The 24,827-nt window shown below is 41.7% G+C and overlaps 3 protein-coding genes and 1 pseudogene across 4 annotated transcripts; 3 read left to right on the forward strand and 1 right to left on the reverse strand.

The window, feature by feature from the left end:
* Nucleotides 1–2,116: 2,116 nt before the first annotated feature.
* On the forward strand, nucleotides 2,117–5,715 carry tas1r1 (taste receptor, type 1, member 1; the record flags this gene model as incomplete). The annotated part of the gene is made up of 6 exons (XM_080853835.1): nucleotides 2,117–2,286; nucleotides 2,483–2,771; nucleotides 2,995–3,753; nucleotides 3,935–4,144; nucleotides 4,372–4,492; nucleotides 4,790–5,715. The coding sequence occupies 6 exons, from the start codon at nucleotides 2,117–2,119 to the stop codon at nucleotides 5,713–5,715; spliced, it is 2,475 nt and encodes an 824-aa protein (XP_080709961.1).
* Nucleotides 5,716–8,201: 2,486 nt separating this feature from the next.
* LOC308377253 lies at nucleotides 8,202–24,717 on the forward strand (annotated as a pseudogene). The gene is made up of 5 exons: nucleotides 8,202–8,273; nucleotides 8,381–8,671; nucleotides 23,712–23,909; nucleotides 24,023–24,506; nucleotides 24,701–24,717. The product of its transcript is annotated as an uncharacterized misc_RNA (transcript).
* On the reverse strand, nucleotides 17,002–17,595 carry LOC308377100 (transcription factor HES-5-like; the record flags this gene model as incomplete). Its single annotated transcript, XM_080853662.1, has 2 exons — nucleotides 17,002–17,418; nucleotides 17,533–17,595. 2 exons carry the CDS (start codon nucleotides 17,593–17,595, stop codon nucleotides 17,002–17,004), a joined length of 480 nt encoding a protein of 159 aa, XP_080709788.1.
* LOC308377098 (transcription factor HES-5-like) lies at nucleotides 20,021–20,613 on the forward strand (the record flags this gene model as incomplete). Its single annotated transcript, XM_080853660.1, has 2 exons — nucleotides 20,021–20,083; nucleotides 20,197–20,613. 2 exons carry the CDS (start codon nucleotides 20,021–20,023, stop codon nucleotides 20,611–20,613), a joined length of 480 nt encoding a protein of 159 aa, XP_080709786.1.
* Nucleotides 24,718–24,827: the final 110 nt, after the last annotated feature.

Genomic DNA, 24,827 nt, shown 5'->3' on the forward strand with positions numbered 1-24,827 from the left:
GTTTTGTCAGGGTTTTAATTAAAATGTGTTTGCCTCTCCACTCTCTGTCTGTGTTTATTTTGACCCAATACTTTCCCATTCAGTCAGCACAGCAGGACAAAAGAAGCACCATGTAACATATATGAGCATCACTCATTGGCAAGCAGAATAGAACTACCCTCATTATTGAATCTTAAGCAATCTCTGCACCACGGTGATAGCCCCCCTGGCTACCCCCTCACACTCCTTCCTACAGTGACTGTATGCCCCCCTCTACCCTGGCCTGACTGCCCCACACCTCCCTCCAGCCACTGAACATTTGCACTAAAATTGATCATTGTCTATATCTATTTAAAATTGTCCATATCCATATTCATCATATTTATATCTTATTATGTCTTCTACCTCATTTATAACATCTACTGCCACCTTCACCTGTACTTCAACTGCACTTTACATATATCTACATCACATCTGCACTAAACACCACTATTGCTGCTCATGTTCTTACTGTTCATACCACTTATATCTTGTATCATACTGTATACATCCTATTTATCTATTTTTATATTACCACTATCCATATGCACATACTCTGCACTCTTCTGCTTTTGCACTTCTGGTTAGATGCTAACTGCATTTCGTTGCCTTTGTACTTGTACTCTGTGCAATGACAATAAAGTTGAATCTAATCTAATCTAATCTTAAGAGGTAGCAAAATAATAATGATTATAAATAAATAAACAACCTGTGTCTGTTTGAATAATGTTGTTGCTAAACTGGTATATCCTAGTGATGGATAAATAATGTTAATGGATGTACTTTATTATGTGTAAAATATTAGCCATTATAAGTAAGTCATTTTACAGTGTGTCACTTTGGAAAGAACAGGTAATGTTGTTTTTATATTAGGAGTTAATTATGTGGACTTGGCATAAGGACCTAATGGTCTGCCCTGTTAGAACCCCCTGCAGACACTAGAGGGCGCCCTTACTGCATTCAGCTACTGTGTCGTGTTAAGAGTCTGGCTCCTGGGCCTCTGACTGCCTGTAAAACCTATAATGATCTCTGTGTCTACTTTTCTAATTGAAATATTAACAAATTGTTTAATTTAAGGTAGCTGGAATACTTGAAAATGTAAGGAGGCAAAAGTAAAAACAAGACTTATTTTATTAATTATAGGGTTGAGCTGTGCTTGTGAGCAAACATCCACTTTTAAAGTTTGAAAAACAAACCTTGTGTCATTAACCAAAAAAATAATGTATGAGCATTAATATATAAGAACAATAGACATTGTGAACCCCCATTGTGCATAGAATAATGGGGAAACATGAGCTCTTTATCACTATAACTCAAAAACACACAATACACATGACATTTGCATCCTTTCTACCCTTCTAGTAGGTTTTGGAAAGGAAAATTGTGGTCATTTGTTCAAATACATCTAGTTGGTCACGATCGCACATTTACACAATGCAGAGCATGCATGGAATTTGCATCTGTCTTCTTTTGGTCGGGCTTAGGAGAGTAAAACTGTGGTCTTTTATTTCCTTGAAAGCCTCTGAAATGGAGGCATAATCAGGCAAATGGGCTTCAGTGGTCAGAGAACCTGTGACATGTGGTAACCGTCCGTGCAGTAGCACAACACAAATCCAAATAACATGGGTCTCAAATGACAACATTTGGTTAGCAGATGGCCCAAGGATAATACCATCTCAGACATGATAGTGTCAATTACAAGCCTTTTGACAAGTCCCTTCATGAGGTATAATTGGTTGTGAACGCACTGAATGGTGGAGCCCAAGAATTGTCTGAAAATATTGAAATTACATATGAATAATCTATTAAATTGATTTTATGAACTAGAGGACATTTTATTAATTTATTTCTTAAATCTAGATACATTTTATAGAACAGATAGCCTTTTTAACATGGGCTATTAAGTTCATTCAGTTTCCTTCTCTAACAGGTAAACCAGGCGGTAAGACAAACAAATAAGCCCATGCAAATTCATCTTTCTGAGATGTATGATGCAAATCAATTCTCACTTATCGGTGTGGAAAGAAAGATAACCAGGTGTGAAACCCAGAGTGCATAAAGCCTACTGAGGTATCACACTTGAGACACAAGTGAAGTGATGCTCCTGCTTCTCCTGCTGGTTGCCTCCACCCTCAGGCTCTCCCCCTGTGGCCTGGCTGGCAGGGCGGGACTCCAGCTCGTGGGGGACTACTACATCGCTGGGTTGTTTCCTCTCCACAACGCAGACACCGTCGTCTCCAGCCAGCCCTCTCTGGGAGACTGCAAAGAGTAAGTTCTCATGCAGGGGACAAAATCAGTATCAGGAATTATTATGCTGGTAGAAATTGACCTTTGATAGCTCCCTCTGTCTCCTGCTTTTGTAAATGAACACATAACATAAAATAATATTTATTAACCCCATAACTGTATTTAAACATTCTTTATCTTTGATGCTGTCACTTACAATTTGCAATTTTGCTTGTAGAGGGCTTTCAAACAAACATGGGTATCACTTACTGCAAGCCATGAGATTTGCTGTGGAGGAGATCAACAATGGCACAACGAACCCAGATCTTCTGCCTGGAGTAACATTAGGGTACCAGATACACGACACGTGCTCTAGGCCGGCCAGCACTTTAGCCACGCTTGACCTCCTGGTGCAGCAAACCAATGGGACTCAGTCTGGACACCGGGCAGTGGCTGTGGTTGGGCCCGACAGCAGCAGCTACAGCTTCACCCCGGCTGCAGTGTTGGGTGCCCACCTGGTGCCACAGGTGAGGTTCCGGAACCTTCTACTAAGACTGTTGTTCTCTTTTGTCTGATTTCTGCAGATTCTGCAGATGAGTCTTCACTTCCTAAAGTTTTTAACATTTTATGGATGTATTCATTATTTTTGCCACTCTTGCCGAAAAATACCTTGGTCTTCAACTTTCTGGCTAATGTCTTTCTCATTAATCTACTTATTTCCTACCTACTCTTATCTATCTCCATTTCTAGATCTCTTATGAAGCTTCAAATGAAATGCTGAGCAACAAATTCCTGTATCCAGCATTCTTCCGCACCATACCCAGCGACAAAAACCAAGTGAATGCGATGATACAGATGCTTGTCAAGTACAACTGGACCTGGATCGCTCTTCTCGGCAGTGACAATGAATATGGCCTCCAGGGCATGCAGAGTTTGTCAGAGCAGGCCTCAGACTATGGCCTGTGTATCGCATACCAAGGCGTCATTCCAGGCTACAGCGAGGAAACCAAAGAACGTATGAGAGCTATAGTCCAAAACATCATCAAAACGAAAGTGACCACTATAGTAGTTTTCTCCAGCAAGAGGAAAGTGAGCGGTTTCTTCCCCTTCGTCATTGAACAGAACGTCACAGACAAAGTGTGGATCGGAACAGAGGACTGGTCAGTGGCGACGCTAGTGTCAGAGATACCTGGTATCCGCTCCATCGGGACCGTTCTGGGTGTGTCCGTGAAATACTCACCCCTGTCTGGTTTCAGTGACTTTGAGGAGCAGTCTCTTGCCATCCTCAACAAAAGCCAAGGTTTGAATGTCACCGAAACCCTGAGTGCCAGCTGTCTCCAGAACACAGACCTCTTCACCATGGCATCTCAGAACTACCCGTTGTCAAGTTATGATATGATCTCGTCTTTTAACGTGTACAAAGCCGTGTATGCCATAGCATACGCACTGCACAAGACCCTGGGGTGTGACACGGGCGCATGTCAGCACACAGAAGTAGAACCCTCAAAGGTCAGGAAATATTGTTGTTGTTGGTTGTTTTGGATATTTTGAATTTCAGAACTGCATATGGGTGTGTGATACAAACAGAGAGTGTGGGTTCAGAGTTGTGATTTCACGAGATGAGAACGAGATTTCACGAGAAGTATGTGGTCTGACACCTGACAACGTTCTTAATGTTTTCTGCTGACAGGTTTGGAAAATGTTGCGAGCGGTCAGGTTCTCCATCCGAAACACATCAGTGTATTTTGATGAGAATGGGGACCCTCCTACCGGCTATGACATTGTGACCTGGGTCTGGGTCGGGGAGCAGTGGACGCTGCGTGTGGTTGGGGACTACAGCCCAGACCCACCTGCTCTGCGGATTGATTCAGCCCAGATACAGTGGAGGACTGCTGGGATGGTGTGTTCATCTCATGTATAGTCTACGGTGCATGACTGCTTCTATTTTATCATTATAAATATATTTTTATTTTTCCATTTGTGAATCTTCTTGGTTTGTTCCTGGGCCCTCAATAAATGTGTGTGCATTACTGTACATTCATCAATGTTCCATAGAGGTTTGGTGTGGGAGTGGAGCTATATTTATCTTTGTTCATAAAAATCTTGCTTGATAAAAAATCCTCTCAGGTGCCTGAATCTGTGTGCTCCCCTGAATGCCCTGAGGGTTACCAGAAGCTTCTGACTGGGCAGCATAAATGCTGCTTTGACTGCATGGCATGTCCCGCTGGCACTTTCCTCAACAAGACCGGTAGGCAAATGTCCCCGGTAGCACGAGAAATCTCTTCTCATCTGTCTGCTCACTATTCAGTGGGTATCATATTTGGATTACACATGAAACCTCTGGTATCTTTTGTGCATGTACTGTAATGCTGGACTGTTATTGACTAGGAACATTGAAGAAATGTTTGGCTTAGTATGAGTAATTATATGTGCAGTGAGTAAGCCAATTAGCTAGCTTGTGTCATGTGTTTTAACATGTTAAATGTCAAGACGTCATGGAAATGTTCACTGATGGCATGTGAGACTGTTCTAACTACTTCCTCAGGCACCACCGACTGCCAGCCCTGTGAGTTGGACCAGTGGTCCGAGGCAAAGAGTGAGGTGTGTCTGCCCCGGACGATGCTGTACCTGCCCTGGGATCACCCTCTGGGCATAGCCCTGCTCCTGCTGCTGGCCGCCTCCCTGCTGCTCACCCTGGGCACGGCCCTGGTCTTCCTGCTCCACCTAGGCACGCCCGTGGTCAAGTCGGCCGGCGGGAAGACGTGCATCCTGATGCTGCTGTCGCTCACAGCCGCTGCCTCCAGCACCTTGTGCCACTTTGGCCACCCGAGTGGGCCTGGCTGCCTGCTGGAGCAGCCCCTGTTCACCTTCAGCATCACCGTCTGCCTGGCCTGCATCACCGTCCGAGCCCTCCAGGTGGTCTGCATCTTCAAGTGGTCTTCCAAACTGCCCCACTCCTACGACACTTGGTCCAAGAACCACGGCCCCGAGGTGGTCATCGCGGTGGTCTCGGCCTCCGTGCTTCTCATCTCTGTGCTGCGGCTCAGCCTGGAGCCTCCACGCCCAAGCCTCGACCACAACTTCTACTTTGACCAAACTGTAGAGGAATGCAGCCACACCATGTCTGCTGGGGCATTCGCAGAGCTGCTCTATGTCATCACACTCAGCATCCTATGTTTTGGTTTGAGCTATTTGGGCAAAGACCTGCCAGCCAATTACAATGAGGCTAAGTGTGTCACCTTCTGCCTGATGATGTACATGGTGTCATGGATCTCCTTTTTCACCTTCTACTGCATCAACAGAGAGATCTACTCAATGGCTATGCATGTGGGTGCTATACTGGTAAGCGTGCTAGGAATGTTTGGTGGCTATTTTCTGCCCAAGGTGTACATCATTTTAATCAAGCCACAAATGAACACCACAGCTCATTTCCAAAACTGTATTCAAATGTACACTATGACTAAACAATGACAAAGCCACTTTGGCAAAGCAAATGGCGTGTCACAAAAAACATTTTTGCTTAATAGAAACCATGACAATAATTGGAAAACATTTGGTCTGTATGGTCATGAATGATCTATTATTTAGGAAAAGCCTAAAATTATATTCTCTATTCTACATTATTATATTGTTCTACTTAAATAAAGATTGACATGTAACTTGACACATTTGAGATATAGTGCACTCCAGTGGTCAAATAGAATAAAGCACCTGAAGGCAGCTGCAATATTTTCAAAGACTACATGATATTCAAACATGATAGTTTGGTTATTAAACAGGTTATTAAACAGGTTAGTTGTCTATTTTCTTAGACTACTTGAACCCTTTAAAGTCTTCTCATAATGTATGGGTACAGTGTAACATGCGGGTGGTGTTGATCTTTCAATTATAAACTTTTAAACTGGATCACAAAGATGGATTATCTAAGCCTGCTTGATTAGCAAGGCCATAATACACTTGGTCAAAACAAGCTCTATCGGTTGCAAAGAAAGAAAACAAAACACATTCCAACACCTTCTGAACAGCAGCTGGTGATTTTTTTCTGTTGGACATATGCCCTCTTCTTGTGTGGAAGAAAAGGTGGCAGTTGTGTGGGCAGGCCTGAAAGCAGCCTGCTGGCATGGGTGAGGTTTTAGGGGGCATTTGCCCGGGCATGTGTGCCCATGTTTTTGACAATAGCGAATCCTGAGAAAAGGGTTTAATGAAGCAGCTGAGCAAATCTAGCTCTTGCTCGGCTCCAAGCAGATGTCCAAAATCCTGTTGTTGTTTTTTTTTTCTTTTCTGTTTGTAGTGTACATGCATTAAACAAATAAATATAGATGGTAGCTTATAGTATGTATATTTGGTTTAATGTATGAAGTAATTATTCAATAAAAAATAAAAAATACCTGAGGTGTAAGGAATCCTGAACTGCTCTCATCAGTCAGGCATATTTCCTGCAGCACTAAAAACAGCCAATAGTCGTTAAGATATTTCTGAAGAAGAACAACCTCCATGTAGCAAACACTATTGTTAATTATAGGCCAATCTCCAATATACCATTTCTCACAAGAAACTGTTCATTATCAGCCTAATAACTAACATCAAATAACTTTCTAGACATACAACACACTGTACCTTTATACATGTACTGTATATACAAAGCTCTAAATGGCCTTACACCTAGTATATAAAAGACATGATAATAAGATTCAAACCAGCAAGAACTCTCTTTGGGCTTTTAACCATTCCTTGTACTATGTCTAAAGCAGGGGAGGTTGCCCCAAGTAGATGGGCCGCCCTGCCTGAGAGAAGCCCCCACACTGAACACTTTTAAAAGCAGGTTAAAAAAACTGCTTTTCATAACAGTTCTTTCACTATGTTATTGGTTTGTGTGTGTGTGTGTGTGTGCGTGAGTGTGTGTGTGTGTGTGTGTGTGTGTGTGTGTTTGCGTGTGTGTGTGTGTGTGTGTGTGTGTGTGTGTGTGTGTGTGTGTGTGTGTGTGTGTGTGTGTGTGTGTGTGTGTGTGTGACTTGTCAATACATAACACGACATTAAGTAATGGTCTTCAAAACACCACCCCAACTCCTCAATCCCGCCTTTCTCTTTTCATCTATACTCCCTCCCCCCTCTCCCCTCCCCACCCTCACACACACCCACATACACACACACTCTCACACCCACACACACACATACACACACACACAAACACACAATCAGGAGTGGGAGCCAGTGGAGCGGATAAAGGGGCTTTTGTTGTTGGGCAGGTCAACTCCATTGACCCGGGAACGTGTGAGTCGGTCCACGGATGCGTTTCCCACACTGGCCCTCCATTCACTGCCTAATATTCTCAGAGGGGAGGGACACCAGGCGTGTGCCCTAAGAGGAGCGGCCGGATAATCGCATTTAGTCAACGGAACCCACAAAGAACATCTGTGCTGCCGGTGAGCGTGTGCTTTACAGAGGGCGGGAAAAAATACAGAACAACACCTCAATAAGAGATCTTTTGTCACAACAAAACAAACAAACAAACAAAAAACTGCTTTACTAAACAATATAAAACGAATTAAATACCGCAAATTACATAAATGGTTGTTTTGTACTGTATATGTAATAAATTAAAATATATAAGGTTTTAAAGAAAGCTGACATGGAACCAACAGGTATAAGAAAGTCATAACAAAGGTAAAGATGGCAGATCTCACTGTGCTCACCTGTCCCTCCTGTGATCTTGGGAACTCTTCCCACTATTGAACCAAACAGGCGGCTGACTATAGAAGTATTGATTTCTCCCCCACCCCCCCACCCCCTCCAGAGTATTGATTCAGCTCACTGGTGTCAGAGTGTGGGAAACCTAGCCCTGGACAGGCCACATGGCTTTGTGATGGTAATGATGGGCTATAAATTCAGAGTTCCTTCAGAGAGGGCTCCCACTTCTCACTCGACTGCCAGAGAGAACAGGCCTGCTCACAGAAGACATGGCACCTTACACAGCCACTCACTCGCTTACATATGATAGCCTGGGCTGTTCTGACAAGGAGAGAATAAAAGTAAGTTTGCTTCTGAATCGCCAGTAAATGTGAATTACATTGCTTTAATTATTCAAGAATGTTTCAGTCTTGCTGCGGTTCTGACCTGAGCTTCTTTTTATTTCCAGTTAAGGAAACCTTTGGTGGAGAAGATGCGCCGAGATCGCATCAACAGCTGCTTAGACCAGCTCAAGTCTCTGCTGGAGAAGAAGTTCCACAGCCAAGATCCAAACGCCAAGCTGGAGAAGGCCGACATTCTAGAGATGACGGTCAGCTTCCTGAAGCAGCAGGCTGGGCCTGTGCTGAGCCCGAGGGACTTTAACCAGGGCTACTCCAAGTGCTGGAGGGACTCTGTGCAGTTCCTCCGAGTCAGCTCCAGCAGAGGAGCGCCCTCCAGGGACCATCACAGCCCTCAGAGAGCCCCCCAGGACCTCACCTCTTCCCCTTCCTCTTCCTCCTCCTCCTCCTCCTCCTCCTCCTTCTCGGTCCTCTCATCTTCTGTCATCACTAAACAGAACTCAGGCAGTGTCATCCACCATGCTGGGAGCAAGAGGCCTGTTTGGAGGCCATGGCAGTGATGCTTGAGTAACAAATGGGACTAAACTTGAGCGATGCTGTGTCTCTCAAAAGTGTTGGATATGTTTTAATTCCACTGCTGTAATTCGTAGTTATTGTTTTTCATCACATTGATGGACAAATGCTAGAGACAGACCCTTACAATGTTTTTTTTTGTATTGTTATGAGGAGTCTTGTGTACATTCCCAAGATAATTCTGTTCCTAGCTCATTGCTGAAGTGATGTGTCAGTAATTCTAATCTCTAGTGAACAATCATTTTCAATAATTTTCAATCATTGTAGAAGTAGTATTGTTTCACAATGTCTGCACCTTTCAAAAGCAGCTGACTCCTATGGAGTTCATTTTATACTTTTCTCATCTATGAATTGGTACAGTATCGGCGTACATTTTGAGGAAATTTCTCATTTTGAAATAGCCTTATACCATATGTTAAAATGAAAACCGTGAATATGTGATATTTACATTTTGATTATGCCCCCCTTTATTTTAATGTGGTCAACATTCACTATAATCATGTTGATATGAGTGATATTTCTAACTGTTAAGTACAATCAATATCCTGTACATGATAGTTCACAGTCAGTGGTGCTGTTCTGCAATAGTGGATTCATTAAATCACATTGAAGAGATTCTCTATGCCTTGTAATTTTGACCCCATGCATTTCTGTGAAAGCAAATAACCACCTGGCAACTCTTACTGGGAACTCATCTAGTAATTATTAAACCAAATAATATCATAAATACTTGTGTCCTTGATTATTTAAGCAGATTTTTAAAAACATGAACCTAATTGTCCATGCCAAAGTCTGTGTAGTGTTCATAGAATTGTTCTTAGACTATATAAAATGTAAATGCATAGCTGAGTTGTTACAAGAATTGTGTTAAACATGATAGTTAACAGTTCTTTAGATGGTTTATGTTCAGTTTGCAGCAAATTTGGATACAAACTGTGAAGGTACAAATAAGTATATCTGTAACTCCTAACATTAATTCATGAATTCATGAATTAGAAAAATTGAGTGTGTTCCCAATGTGTTGGACTGAAACTTTGACTGCTTATTGCAACCTAACAAAGAAATATCCTTACACAAACTAATGTTTTAAATGAATAATGTTTATTGATAACAACATAAAACAAATAAGAGCTTCAGTTATACAACAAAATAATCTTGTTTTAAACATTAAATATGGCCTACAAAAAACAAGTAGCTGGTTCCATAATCAGAAGTGGCACATTGAATCTAAGATGGAACGTATGATATTGACATTTCAGTACAAAGAGAAATATTCTCTGAAAAAGCCCATATACTATAACAATTCATATATCTGATAAGTACACAGTGAACTCCACTGGAGTCATCAAATCATGCAGGACATTATACAACACAACCATCAACAACCATTGTAACACAAGATCAAATTCTCAATGGACATTAGAAAATGTTATACATGTTATACATCACTTTAAGAGCCAATGTAAAAATGAAAGGGGTGCTTTCCTAAAATAAATAAATATGATCCTTTCACTGACAATCAACATAAGTACATTTTTTCATCAGAATACTTCAATATGAAGACAAACTTCAATGAATAACAATAGAGGAAATAAAATATCTCCAACACTTTTGAGAGACACAAAAATCCCTCAGGTTTAGTAATGTCCGTCTCTGATGCATTACTGCCATGGCCTCCAAACAGGCCTCTTGCTCCCAGCATGGTGGATGACACTGACTGAGTCCTGTTTAGTGATGACAGGTGATGAGATGGACGAAAAGGAGGAGGAAGAGGAAGGGGAAGAGGTGAGGTCCTGGGGAGCTCTCTGAGGGCTGTGATGGTCCCTGGAGGGCGCTCCTCTGCTGGAGCTGACTCGGAGGAACTGCACAGAGTCCCTCCAGCACTTGGAGTAGCCCTGGTTAAAGTCCCTCGGGCTCAGCACAGGCCCAGCCTGCTGCTTCAGGAAGCTGACAGTCATATCCAGAATGTCGGCCTTCTCCAGCTTGGCGTTTGGATCTTGGCTGTGGAACTTCTTCTCCAGCAGAGACTTGAGCTGGTCTAAGCAGCTGTTGATGCGATCTCGGCGCATCTTCTCCACCAAAGGTTTCCTTAACTGAGGAAAAAAATGATAGGTCAGAACTATGCTTTAACAAGTCAAACTTTACAAGTTACACCCAGTATAACAAGACAACATAATGAAGCACATTATTTTCTGGGGAAGAACACTTACTTTGCATCTGTTCTTGTCAGCCAGAGACAGATCGTGACAAGCAGGAAGAGCAGTAGTGTAGGGTGCCATGTCTTCTGTTCTCTGTGATGGCAAAGTGAGCAATTGGAACTCTCTGAAGGAACTCCTGAGTATTTATAGGTGGGCATTACCATGACAAAGACATTTGGCCTGTGCCCGGCCACTTTTCCCACACTCTCACACCAATGGGCTGGCTCCTAACAACAAAGGGAGACATTACTTTTATGGTTAGGTGGCCTCAAGTTGTAAAATCCCAGGGAGAGTTTCCCAAGGTATCACCAACTTTGGTTTTTAGAAATTTCACGAAAATTAAATAGCAGTTACACTTGTTCAGTCAAAACTTTGTTTTAAGACACATGTCATTTTAACATTCCGATGCATTGCGCTTAATGGTCAAGCCATCTGCACTTCTGTGCAGACTCAGTTGTGAGAATGCATCCAAAAGAGAACTTCCTCTTTAGGGAAAAACACACACACACAAACACACACACACACACACACACACACACACACACACACACACACACACACACACACACACACACACACAATCGATGTGAACAATCAATCCCAGATCTGATTACATATAACATTCAAGTCCTCAATAACAGCCCACTTCTCGACATAGGTCAGATGGGCCTGTTTAAACCACTGGCTAACTGGTTGAGGCAGTTTTCATCTCAAAATATTGAACTGCCTCCTCATAGTCTCAGTTTTAACAGTAACAAATAAATAATGTATATATATATATATATATATATATATATATATATATTTTTTTTAAATGATTCACAACATGAAGCGTTTCAGGTTAAAGCATGGAACTGCTTGTTACCTCTCTACATGAAAACTGATTGCATGGTTTATGGCACGTGGGCAACTTAAACTTCAAAGGCCAAAGACTCGCGTTCACACCTAATAATTGTGAAGGAGACGCTGAAGTGGCTAAAACAGCATGTGAAAATGTCCTGAAGTCGCGTGCCTTTGATCATCGCCGCAAGAACAGAGTCTCTCAGACCTGAGGTGACAGGAAGGCACGCGCCTTCAGCTGTTTACCACAACGTTATTTCTGCCAAAGACTCTCGTTCACACCTGATGATTGTGAAGGAACGCTGAAGTGGCCAAAACAGCATGAGAAAAACTCCCTTCCTTTGATCATCGCAGATGGATCACAGTCTCTCAGACCTGAGGTGACAGGAATGCACGCGACTTCAGCTGTTTACCACAAGGTTATTGATGCCAAAGACTCGCGTTCACACCTGATGATTGTGAAGGAGACGCTGAAGTGGCCAAAACAGCATGTGAAAATCTCATGAAGTCGCGTGCCTTTGATCATCGCCGCAAGAACAGAGTCTCTCAGACCTGAGGTGACAGGAAGGCACGCGCCTTCAGCTGTTTACCACAACGTTATTTCTGCCAAAGACACGCGTTCACACCTGATGATTGTGAAGGAGACGCTGAAGTGGCCAAAACAGCATGTGAAAATCTCATGAAGTCGCGTGCCTTAGATCATCGCCGCAAGAACAGAGTCTCTCAGACCTGAGGTGACAGGAAGGCACGCGCCTTCAGCTGTTTACCACAACGTTATTTCTGCCAAAGACTCTCGTTCACACCTGATGATTGTGAAGGAACGCTGAAGTGGCCAAAACAGCATGAGAAAAACTCCCTTCCTTTGATCATCGCAGATGGATCAGTCTCTCAGACCTGAGGTGACAGGAATGCACGCGACTTCAGCTGTTTACTACAAGGTTATTGATGCCAAAGACTCGCGTTCACACCTGATGATTGTGAAGGAGACACTGAAGTGGCCAAAACAGCATGTGAAAATCTCATGAAGTCGCGTGCCTTTGATCATCGCCGCAAGAACTCAGACCTGAGGTGACAGGAAGGCACGCGACTTAAGCTGTTTACCACAACTTTATTGTATAATCGTCCTTCCCCTTGTGGCACACGCGTTTCCGTAACAACAATTCCAGTAGAGCCTAATTAGGTTTGATGTTGGATTCATTTAGAAATGCCGATAAACTGGATGAGATAAGTAACCTGAAAAGCCTGCTAAGACTAAATAACGTAAGCCTACCACTCTTTCACCAATTCCTAAGTCATCTAATCTATTTTCATTAGTGTGCTGCTAGCTCTGGCAAAGGATTTTCGGCTATAAGGTGTAATTCAACATTCCGTTTAAGTTCCTTAAGAATCTAAAGCATGTATTAAGTTAAGGCCGAATTATGCTCTGTTTTAGACGTAACGCCTAAGCACGTAATTTACACAAGGAACTTGTTTTAGACAAGTTTTGATTTAAGGTTCGTTTTAGACGCAGAGCGTGTTGCAAGGCTTGTGTTGCGTGTTGCAAAGCAAATTGACGCCAGAACTGTAGATTTATTTTGAGTTAAGTAAGCCTATTTATTGCAGCAGGACAAAGGAAAAAAACTTACCGGAGCATGAAAGTGTAGTGGGCGAAAGGCTTGATGTTATGAATACATGTGTTACACAAAATACAAATGTTGGCAATTCAGTACCAGTGGCGAAAAAGACATGACGCAAAAGTTCGTTTATTGACATCTTTTAATGACTGCGACAGGCTTTAAAACGATGTGTTTATGAGTTACATTATTTAAGATGAGGTGGTAAACGGTGAGAGAATCTCATCATGTTGTCAATGCTTGTAACTACAATGGTGCTGGCCATCAGTTAAGCCCACGTTAATGTTAACTTTTGTATATGAGCAGACCGGGCTCATTCTATCAAAATCGCGGGTGCAATTGATTGATTCACGTCAATATGAACTCAATGAATGATACCACCATGACTCACAAGTGGTGGAAAATGAATATGAAAGTATTTGTTCGTGAATTAGCACATTTTCTCCAAACAATCGCGGGTGAGAATGGGATATTCTCTAAGGTAACGGCAGGTTACTGTTAACTTTTGTATATGAGCAGACCGGGCTCATTCTATCAATCTCGCTGGTGCAATTGATGATTCACGTCAATATGAACTCAATGAAAGATATCACCATGACTCACAAGTGGCGGAAAATGAATATGAAAGTACCTATTTGTTCGTGAATGACCACATTCTCTCCAAACAATCGCGGGTGAGAATGGGATATTCTCTCCATAAATTCGCGGTAATTTAAGCATTCTATAAGTGTTTAAAGAGGATTTGTAAAGGAGTTCATGTCTTTGGACCTCTTCTGTTATGTTTGTTCCTAATCCATAAGAAAAGGCTTGTGAGACGGTCTGCAGGGTATTCATGATTTTAAAAAATGTCTGGGTCTAAAAAAGGCTGTAGTATGCTATTAACCCGGAAACGTGAGACTCTGTGAAAGGTTGTGGTAGCCGGCCAATCACAGCCTTTGCGAGCTGTGTAGGGCCGTAGTGTTTTAGTCGCATAGTCAGGAATTTTGGGCGACGCACTTAAGCACGTAAGGGGGGATATTTTACCCCGCAAGGGGGGGTTATGTATCTTACGTGCTTACGCGTTACGTCTAAAACAGAGCATAATTCGGCCTTTACATAACAGGGCAGGCATGCAGGTTTTTTTTTTTTATAAGTGTGTTATTCATTTATGCTGGCATGCCCCCCTTCTCTTCAGTTCTTTCCATTCTTCCTTCGGCTGCAGTTCACACGGTCGCGCCTGCCTCGCACACTTCGCTCACACGCCCCGTAGACACGCAGTCTCCATTATTGAAGGGTCATCGGCTTGACTGATGTTGACTATTGTCTCGTGCACCATTCTGGGTGGCTGTCGAGTGTGGGAAAACGTCTTGCTCCTTACAGCCACAGGTGGACAGAAGTTGCACATGCTGGTGACAAGGCACATTTGTCCACACAAAAGTACTGGTTAACAATAGGCCCACATAGCAAAGTGTGGTGGAATCCCAATTTCTTTCGGGCTCAAAATTGTGTGAGGCAAAACTGCTGTATTTCAGTCACTGCATATCTCATAAATTACGGATGTGCAAAGTCTAGTCAACTCAAACGAATTCTGCTACTTTCAACTGAGAGAAATAAACAAGTATTTAATCCATCAAATAGCATAAACCAGCTTTGATTTATTATTCTTGTTATGAAGTTGAGCAAGTTATGTGCCAATCTAAACACCTTTTAGAAACTCAAGGGGCACCTTATTTAAACTAGGCTACTGTCTTAAATCTTGCTGTCTGTTATGTCTGCCACAACAGGGTTTCACAGTTTGCCTGGCGTTGTCCCCATTTAGATGGCAGACTTGTCATTGTCTGAAGTGTAAAATGAACCACCCACAGTTTGTGGGAACCTCTCTGGTAGCCTACCCCTTTATTGTGGGCAAGCAACGTTCCCATGCTGTCTCTGTGAGTGGGTTCTCCTGTGTTTCCCACAGTCTGTTCATTCCCTGTCCTCAATAAAGAAACAATGGAAGTGTGTCTTGTTACACATCACATTAGCCATTGTGTTTGATCTTTCACTGTCGGAGGGGGTAGACTTTACATATTGTATGACCATCTGGATCTCAAATGTGTATAGGGGACTCTCACAGAGTCACAGTAGATGCGCAGCGGTGTTAAGATGGAGTTATGTAACAAGCGCTGTGGCAGACTTGGCCTTAATAGTGATGTATAAGACTTTCCTGAAATTGTGCTCACCAGCATAGTGCAGTCTGCAATGTATCTTTAAAATGTGTGTAGAGCTTATATTGCACAGCAGCTGGCTATAATTTCCTTCAGTCTTATACATGATTGAATTTGCTTTTTAAAATTTCATATGTAAACTTCATGTATGTCCCACATACAGCTCTATTCATTTCTTACACCAGGTGTTAGGAAAAAAGGTAATGATATGATAATAAAAAAAATGTATTTGCACATTAATTTGTATTGTTAGTATTAATGAGACATATCAGTGTAATTGTTGTAATAATCACTTGCCTGTGCAATAATTCAGTTAGACTAACTGTTGATCATAAAGACATGATTTTACTTTTAGATGGTGGGGAAACATTAATCAGTGCCAACAGAAGCAGTTATTGTAATGATAAATGTCTACCATTAACACTGATTTGAAGTGAAAAGGCAGGAATCCATTTTTCAGTTTAAGGGCATATTTTATTTTCACAAGGCACAGTGATAGATATGCAGCAGAAGTATAATGTACACATGCACTGCATTAAAGAACAAACATTAATAGATACAGTGCATAATCCAAAGGCACTGCCTTTTTTAAAGAACAACATATTCAGGGTATTCCATCCAAAAATGCATGAAATATATTATATTCACAGAATAAAATGTGACTATTACTTGAAAACATAACAGCCAATAATGGTGAAGACATAAGAGCATGTTATATGCGAAAGATAAGAAACCCAATATGGGTTGATTTAGAATATGTCAAATATTGTGGCATTCTGTATGGAATGAACATCATTTGTAAACAATGGTAAAACTGACTTTCAGGGTCAGGGTTTGTAATTGTGCTATTTGTAAAAATCAATATCATAACACATTTCCACACCAAGAGTGTGCTGGCAAATATTGCCAGCACTTCTTGGTAAATAGGCAATTAGAATGTCTTTTGAATCCAAAGATCTGAAGAGAATGTCTGGTACCCTTCTTAGAATGGCACACTAAATTCTGTCTACATGCCTCTACCAGGGCCTTCAGAGTGCTGTGCAGACTGAAGTTGGCTATAAAAGCCATGGACAGTTCTTCATGTCACCAAAATAAAAACTTTTGCAAATAAAAGCATCTTATATGAATTCTGGCAATTTGTCAAAAAAAATTATCTTTCTGTCATGGAATACACTTTCCAATCATGAAAACAAACCATAGTATTTCTACACGTGTAGAATAGAAGGGACACAATCCCTACATCATTAGAATTACTGTCCATGTCCGTCACAGACTGAGAAGAGGAATTCTGTTGGTCAACAGTAAGAGAGTCCACATGGCTCTACCAGGGCCTCCAGAGTGCAGTGCAGCCTGGAGTTTTCTCTTTGCTGCTGCTGTGGTGGACTGGAGAGCTGGGCTGAGGCTGGACTCTGGTGCTCTTGTCCACTGCAGGCAGCATGTGTAGGAAGTGACTCAGCAGTCTTCTCTGGGACTGTGTCTGCACCTCACACTGGGACAGGAAGTTGACAGCTTCCTGCATGCACCTGGAGAAGCCCTCATTGGCTGCAGTGGAGCAGGTGGAGGGATGCTGCTGCTGCTTCTGTTTCAGGAAGTGGACAGTCATCTCCAGGATGTCAGCTTTCTCCTGCTTGGAGTCTGGATGCTGCCTCAGGAATTCCTTGTCCAGTATAGTCTTGAGATGCTCAATGCTGCTGTTGATGCGATCTCTGCGCAGTTTCTCCACCAAAGGCTTTCTCAGCTGGAATGACAAAAGAGGAAGCAGTTTAGATACTGATCTAGCATTCAGACAGATGCAACAGATTACAGATTAAATAGTACAATGTATTTTTCTATTAGAGGATTTTGTATTTACCTTATTATGCAGTGATAGGTGCTCTGTAGAGTTGGTCATGGGTACAGTGACAGTAGGTGCCATGGCTGTATCTCTGCTGTGGTTTCACTGAAGAGGAGCTTGATCTCTGCTGCTGACTGTCTCTCTCCTCCTCCTATTTATACTCCCAGATCTCCATATTAATGTGTGGGTCTTGGGTTTGCTGGAGGTTCTCACAGTCGGCAGCCAATGGGAGAGCTTGGGGTGACAATGAGCAATGGAGACCTGACACATGTCCAATAAAGTGAGTTTGTCTCAGGGGACAATGAGCAGCGATCAGAGCAGCAGGTGGAGGAGGGGTGTCTGAGCGTGTGTGTGTGTGGGGGGGGGGAGTTGGATGTTACAGTGAGGCCGAAACAGTAAGTGACTAAACAATTTAGACTGTTAATATTGAAGGAAATATTTAGGAGATATTGAGACGGTTCCACAACGTTCAGTGACTCTTCAAAATCACACAGATTTGAGTTATACATTTGTATAAAATATAATATACGTATGTTTGAAAGGATTATAAATAGCTATAAAAAGCACTAAGTATTACATTTCTCCAAGTATTTCAACGTCACTCTGCTGGTACTATATGTAGAAAAGTAAATAACACACCAATCTTTGATATCAGTCAGTTATCTAGGGTATGTGCTTCCACAAACATGCTTTTGTGTGTTTATGATGTGAAAGACACTGGGACTGGGACTGCTCTCTCAGGAGCTTTCCCACACTCTGCCCATTCAGACTAACAGATAAAACACTCCCTAGACAATAGAAGTGTGCCCCATAAATGCTAATGAGCTCTCTACCAACAACGTCACGAGAGCCCCCTGTGCACAGAAGGGGTACTAAGTGGTCTTTAATCCCAACAGCATTCCCAAACATTTTGCTATGATTTCTCATCATGTGATTCATGGATGTAAATTAAACAGAAACAGGTACAGGAACCACAAACCAATTCAATGATGTAGATGACATCTCAGAGAACAGAGCTTCATTAAATGGACTCAGAAGTGAGGTATGAAAACATTTCTTTACGATACAGTGTGAAGAAGTCTTATTTATTACCATACCATTTTACAGTAAGAGCAAGAGACTGACAAGAGGAATTCTGTTGGTCAACAGTAAGAGAGTCCACATGGCTGTACCAGGCCCTCCAGAGTGCAGTTCAACAATGTTGTTGTTCTGTAGAATTTGGCCCAAAGCCAGCAAATAAAGATTGAACAGAAGAAATCAAAGAACTGATTTCTGGCTGACTCCACATGACATGGCCACATTACCAGATTCATAACTGCCATTGGTGGCAAAGTAACTCTGACCTTCTTAATAAGACCTGAACCATTTAAGAACTACTCTGGACCACTCCTAGCCAACTTTCAAACTAGTCCAGCAGTATTCTATATTATTAACAGTTAACCTCAAAATGTATGACTCCTTTTTATGTCTCCTGTTTTCCTATTCTGATGCAAAGACTTGTTTATTTACCAGTAATTAGTAGTGATCACTTTAAAGACCACTTAGTACCCTCTCTGAACACAGGGGGCTCTCATGAGGTTATTGGCTTGAGGACTGAATTAGCATTTACCCAGACACACTTCTATTGTCCAGGGAGTGTTTTATGTGTAAGTCTGAATGGGCAGAGTGTGGGAAAGCTCCTGAGAGAGCAGTCCCAGTCCCAGTGTCTTTCACATCATAAACACACCATAAGGCCTCAGTTTGGGGAAGCACGAAATTACTTTGAAATAGGAGATCATTGTACTGCGCTCATTCAAGTACCCCAGTAGAGTGAAATTGCAAAATTTCCAAGAATGGGTTTTGAGGTCTTTTTCATTCACAATAATTCAATTCATGACCATTAATCTTGACTTGCAATTGAATCTGCCTATACATTTGTGCTTATTGAAAATGTTGGAAAAAATTAAATATGTCAATGTGCAATATGTAATTCAGGCTTTGTACTGCAAGTTCATCCCCCCCACACTCTCACTCTCTCTCTCTCACGCACGCACACACACACACACACACACACACACACACACACACACACACACACACACACACACACACACACACACACACACACACACACACACACACACACACACACACACACACACACATACGCACACACACACACACACACACACATACACACACACACACACACACACACACACACACACACACACACACACACACACACACACACACACACACACACACACACACCCCTCCATCTGCCATCTTTGATCACTGCTAAATTGTCCCCTGAGACAAACTCACTTTATTGGACATGTGGCAGATCTCCATTGCTCATTGTCACCCCAAGCTCTCCCATTGGCTGCAGACTGTGAGAACCTCCAGCAAACCCAAGACCCACACATTCATATGGAGATCTGGGAGTATAAATAGGAGGGGTAGAGAGACAGTCAGCAGCAGAGATCAAGCTCCTCTTCAGAGAGACCACAGCAGAGATACAGCCATGGCACCTACTGTCACTGTACCCATGACCTACTCTACAGAGCACCTAACACTGCATAATAAGGTAAATACAAAATCCTCTATTAGAAAAATATATTGAATTATTTAATCAGTGTTTGTTGCATCTGCCTGAATGCTAGATCAGTATCTAAACTGCTTCCTCTTTTGTCATTCCAGCTGAGAAAGCCTTTGGTGGAGAAACTGCGCAGAGATCGCATCAACAGCAGCATTGAGCATCTCAAGACTATACTGGACAAGGAATTCCTGAGGCAGCATCCAGACTCCAAGCAGGAGAAAGCTGACATCCTGGAGATGACTGTCCACTTCCTGAAACAGAAGCAGCAGCAGCATCCCTCCACCTGCTCCACTGCAGCCAATGAGGGCTACTCCAGGTGCATGCAGGAAGCTGTCAACTTCCTGTCCCAGTGTGAGGTGCAGACACAGTCCCAGAGAAGACTGCTGAGTCACTTCCTACACATGCTGCCTGCAGTGGACAAGAGCACCAGAGTCCAGCCTCAGCCCAGCTCTCCAGTCCACCACAGCAGCAGCAAAGAGAAAACTCCAGGCTGCACTGCACTCTGGAGGCCCTGGTAGAGCCATGTGGACTCTCTTACTGTTGACCAACAGAATTCCTCTTCTCAGTCTGTGACTGACATGGACAGTAATTCTAATGATGTAGGGATTGTGTCCCTTCTATTCTACACGTGTAGAAATATTATGGTTTGCTTTTATGATTGGAAAGTGTATTCCATGAACGAAAGTGACTTTTTCTTGACAAATTTTCAGTAATCTTATAAGATACTTTTATTTGCAAAAGCTCTTATTTTGGTGTCATGAAAATCTCTGGATGTCTTTTATAGACCATGCATGTATCTACATTTATGGCTCATTTTGTGTAAGTGAGTTCCATAATTACAATTATAGCTTCTATGAAGCTATGCCTATGCATTTCTCCTCAAGGATGAGGTTAATTGAATGTATAATAGAATATAGTTCTGTACCGTATTCCTAAGCATCTCATCTCAGTTTTGTGAGATAACAGATAATTACATGTGTTTTCATGTGTTCATATTTTTCCTGCTATGTTAGCAGCAGTATGTACTCTTTTTGAGTAGTATGTCCTACCCTCTCTTTTTGGAGAGTACTGTGTTTCCTGAGGAAACATTTGAAAGTTGTGAAAGTTCTTGACATTCAAGATTGTCGTAAATTATTGTGTGAAATTTGAAAGCTTTAATTGCTTTTAGACAATAAATACGAAAGACAAATCAGATCAAACGTTTCATTGAATTATTTCCCAATGATCTTGAATATTACACTCCTACTGGCATATAACCTGGATATGATGAATTTACACATAAACAGTGAGTAGTCAATAATATGGGAGTGGCTTACTGTTGACCAACAGAATTCCTCTTGTCAGTCTGTGACTGACATGGACAGTAATTCTAATGATATAGGGATTGTGTCCCTTCTATTCTACATGTGTAGAAATATTATAATTCACTTTAATTGATGGACCCTTTGTACCATGGTATAAAATCATATTATTTATTTGGCAAATTGTAAAGGTTAAGGTGCATTATAACCTGTCTTTTGTCAAATGTCTTATTTTTATGAAAACTTATTGTTTTTCTTTTATAGACAATGCAATTGACAGTAGCTCTTTTTACTGACTTTAATAATGTTAAGTCTATTCATTTATGATTTCTATGAAGTTATACATATATCCGCAAGGGTAAAGTGAAGTTATTGCAAAAAAGTATGTACTTATACACTGTATTCAGTAGGGTTCTGGAATTTATTGTCTCTGGTTTTTGAGAGACTTGATAATCACTTATGCATTCATGTGGTGACTATTTTGCTTGCTAAGTTATTAGCATTATGCACTCTATTTTGAGTAACTTTATAATCCCTCTCTCTGTATTTGAAAGTATTGTGTTTCATGTGGAAACATTTAGTTGAAATTATGCAGTTTCTTGATATTCAAGATTGCAGTGTGCTTTTGTTTGAAACTGAAGAGCTTTCGTTGCTTTTGGACAATAAATACAAAAGACAAATCAGATCAAATGTTTCACTGAATATGTACACATTCGATTCAAAAGTGTACATAAAGTCCTTATTGTTTTAAGAGCACATAGGATGAATTCACCGATACATACTTGTCATTTCTAATATGAAAGTGACATCATAGCAACATAGTTAACATTTATGTAATTTACTCTGACAACAGAGTGACAGTAATACAAAAACTCTCATCACTTCAACTTTTATTGTCATTTAAATTGTTAAGAATATTGTCTTTTTTCTTCCATGTTCACATTTACTAATAACATTGGTATACTAAATCAGACATTAAGATAAATAAATAAGTCCTTCAATCAGACTATGAAACTCATGACAAGTCAAAGGTTTTGAGGTGAACTTAAAGATACTTATTAAGGTCAAAAATGAATCAAGTCATAATTTATTCAGGAAAATATCACACAACTCCAAACCTTAAATTAAAGTGGGAGCTGTGAGCTCTTAAAAAGTCCCATAAAAATCGAATTCACTGTCTTACGTTACTATATGTTGAATTCACTGTCTTACTATCTGTATATTGAATTGTAATGAATAATGAGTCTTTCAAGAGTGAAGAACATTTCCATAATCATTTCTGTGTTATTAAAACACAAATTCACTTTCTGGAATGTCATTCAAAACAAGTTAATATTCAATTCAGCTTCATCGTTGGTTATTATAGTGGCGAACTCTGTTTATTCACTCCAAGTGTCATGTGATGAAAACTCACAGGAAAATATTTGGGTGTGTTGTGGGGATTAAAGACCACTTATTTCCCCTTCTGTATATGGGAGACTCTTGTGACGTTGTTGGCCTAAGAGGCCGTTTACACAAAGTCTAGTTTGTCTGCGTCCGAAATGAAGAAGCTGCATTAGCATTTAACGAGGCACACTTCTATTGTCAAGGGAGTGTTTTATCTGATTGTCTGAATGGGCAGAGTGTGGGAAAGCTCCTGAGAGAGCAGTCCCAGTCCCAGTGTCTTTCACATCATAAACACACCATAAGGCCTCAGTCTAAAGCAGCACATGCCCAGGGAAAGTGACTTTGATATTATGACTGCTGTGCAACTTTTGTACATGTGTTTGGCGAGAGAAAAATTGCACACAAAAAAAAACAGGAATTGTGATTTGGGCTCACTTCAATGTTTTATGCCAAATCTAAACTCATGTGTGTTTGTATAATTGTATAATTAAAGTGTTAACAACCACTAAATGACTCACTATGCTTTATTGACAATATTTGTGCTTGGTTCAGTACTGTAAGCTCTTTCTTTATCCTACAGTATCTGGGCCACCACAACACACTCAAACACACACGCGCACACACACACACACACACACACACACACACACACACACACACACACACACACACACACACACACACACACACACACACACACACACACACACACACACACACACACACACACACACACACACACACACACACACACACACACACACACACACACACACACACACACACACACAAACACACGCGCTCAGACTCCCCTCCTCCACCTGCTGCTCTGTTCGCTGCTCATTGTCCCCTTAGACAAACTCACTTCATTGGACATGTGGCAGGTCTCCATTGCTTATTGTCACCCCAAGCTCTCCCATTGGTTGCAGACTGTGAGAACCTCCAGCAAACCCAAGACCCACACATTCATATGGAGATCTGGGAGTATAAATAGGAGGAGGAGAGAGACAGTCAGCAGCAGAGATCAAGCTCCTCTTCAGAGAGACCACAGCAGAGATACAGCCATGGCACCTACTGTCACTGTACCCATGACCTACTCTACAGAGCACCTAACACTGCATAATAAGGTAAATACAAAATCCTCTATTAGAAAAATGTATTGAATTATTTAATCAGTGTTTGTTGCATCTGCCTGAATGCTAGATCAGTATCCTAACTGCTTCCTCTTTTGTCATTCCAGCTGAGAAAGCCTTTGGTGGAGAAACTGCGCAGAGATCGCATCAACAGCAGCATTGAGCATCTCAAGACTATACTGGACAAGGAATTCCTGAGGCAGCATCCAGACTCCAAGCAGGAGAAAGCTGACATCCTGGAGATGACTGTCCACTTCCTGAAACAGAAGCAGCAGCAGCATCCCTCCACCTGCTCCAGTGCAGCCAATGAGGGCTACTCCAGGTGCATGCAGGAAGCTGTCAACTTCCTGTCCCAGTGTGAGGTGCAGACACAGTCCCAGAGAAGACTGCTGAGTCACTTCCTACACATGCTGCCTGCAGTGGACAAGAGCACCAGAGTCCAGCCTCAGCCCAGCTCTCCAGTCCACCACAGCAGCAGCAAAGAGAAAACTCCAGGCTGCACTGCACTCTGGAGGCCCTGGTAGAGCCATGTGGACTCTCTTACTGTTGACCAACAGAATTCCTCTTGTCAGTCTGTGACTGACATGGACAGTAATTCTAATGATGTAGGGATTGTGTCCCTTCTATTCTACACGTGTAGAAATATTATGGTTTGCTTTCATGAATGGAAAGTTTATTCCATGACAAAAAGTGACCTTTTATTGACAGATTGCCAGTTTTTTAATAAGATATTTGCAACAGCTCTTATTTTGGGGACATGAACAATTGTGTATTTCTTTTTATAGACCAGGCAATTACCTGAATTTCTAACTCACTTTTCATGAGTTCCATAACTAGAATTATAACTACTATGAAGCTATGCATTTTTCCTCAAGGATGAAGTGAATTTAATGTATATGAGAATATTGTTCT

Source organism: Sprattus sprattus, assembly GCF_963457725.1.
Source record: "Sprattus sprattus genome assembly, chromosome: 16".
NCBI classification, from domain to species: Eukaryota; Metazoa; Chordata; class Actinopteri; order Clupeiformes; family Clupeidae; genus Sprattus; species Sprattus sprattus.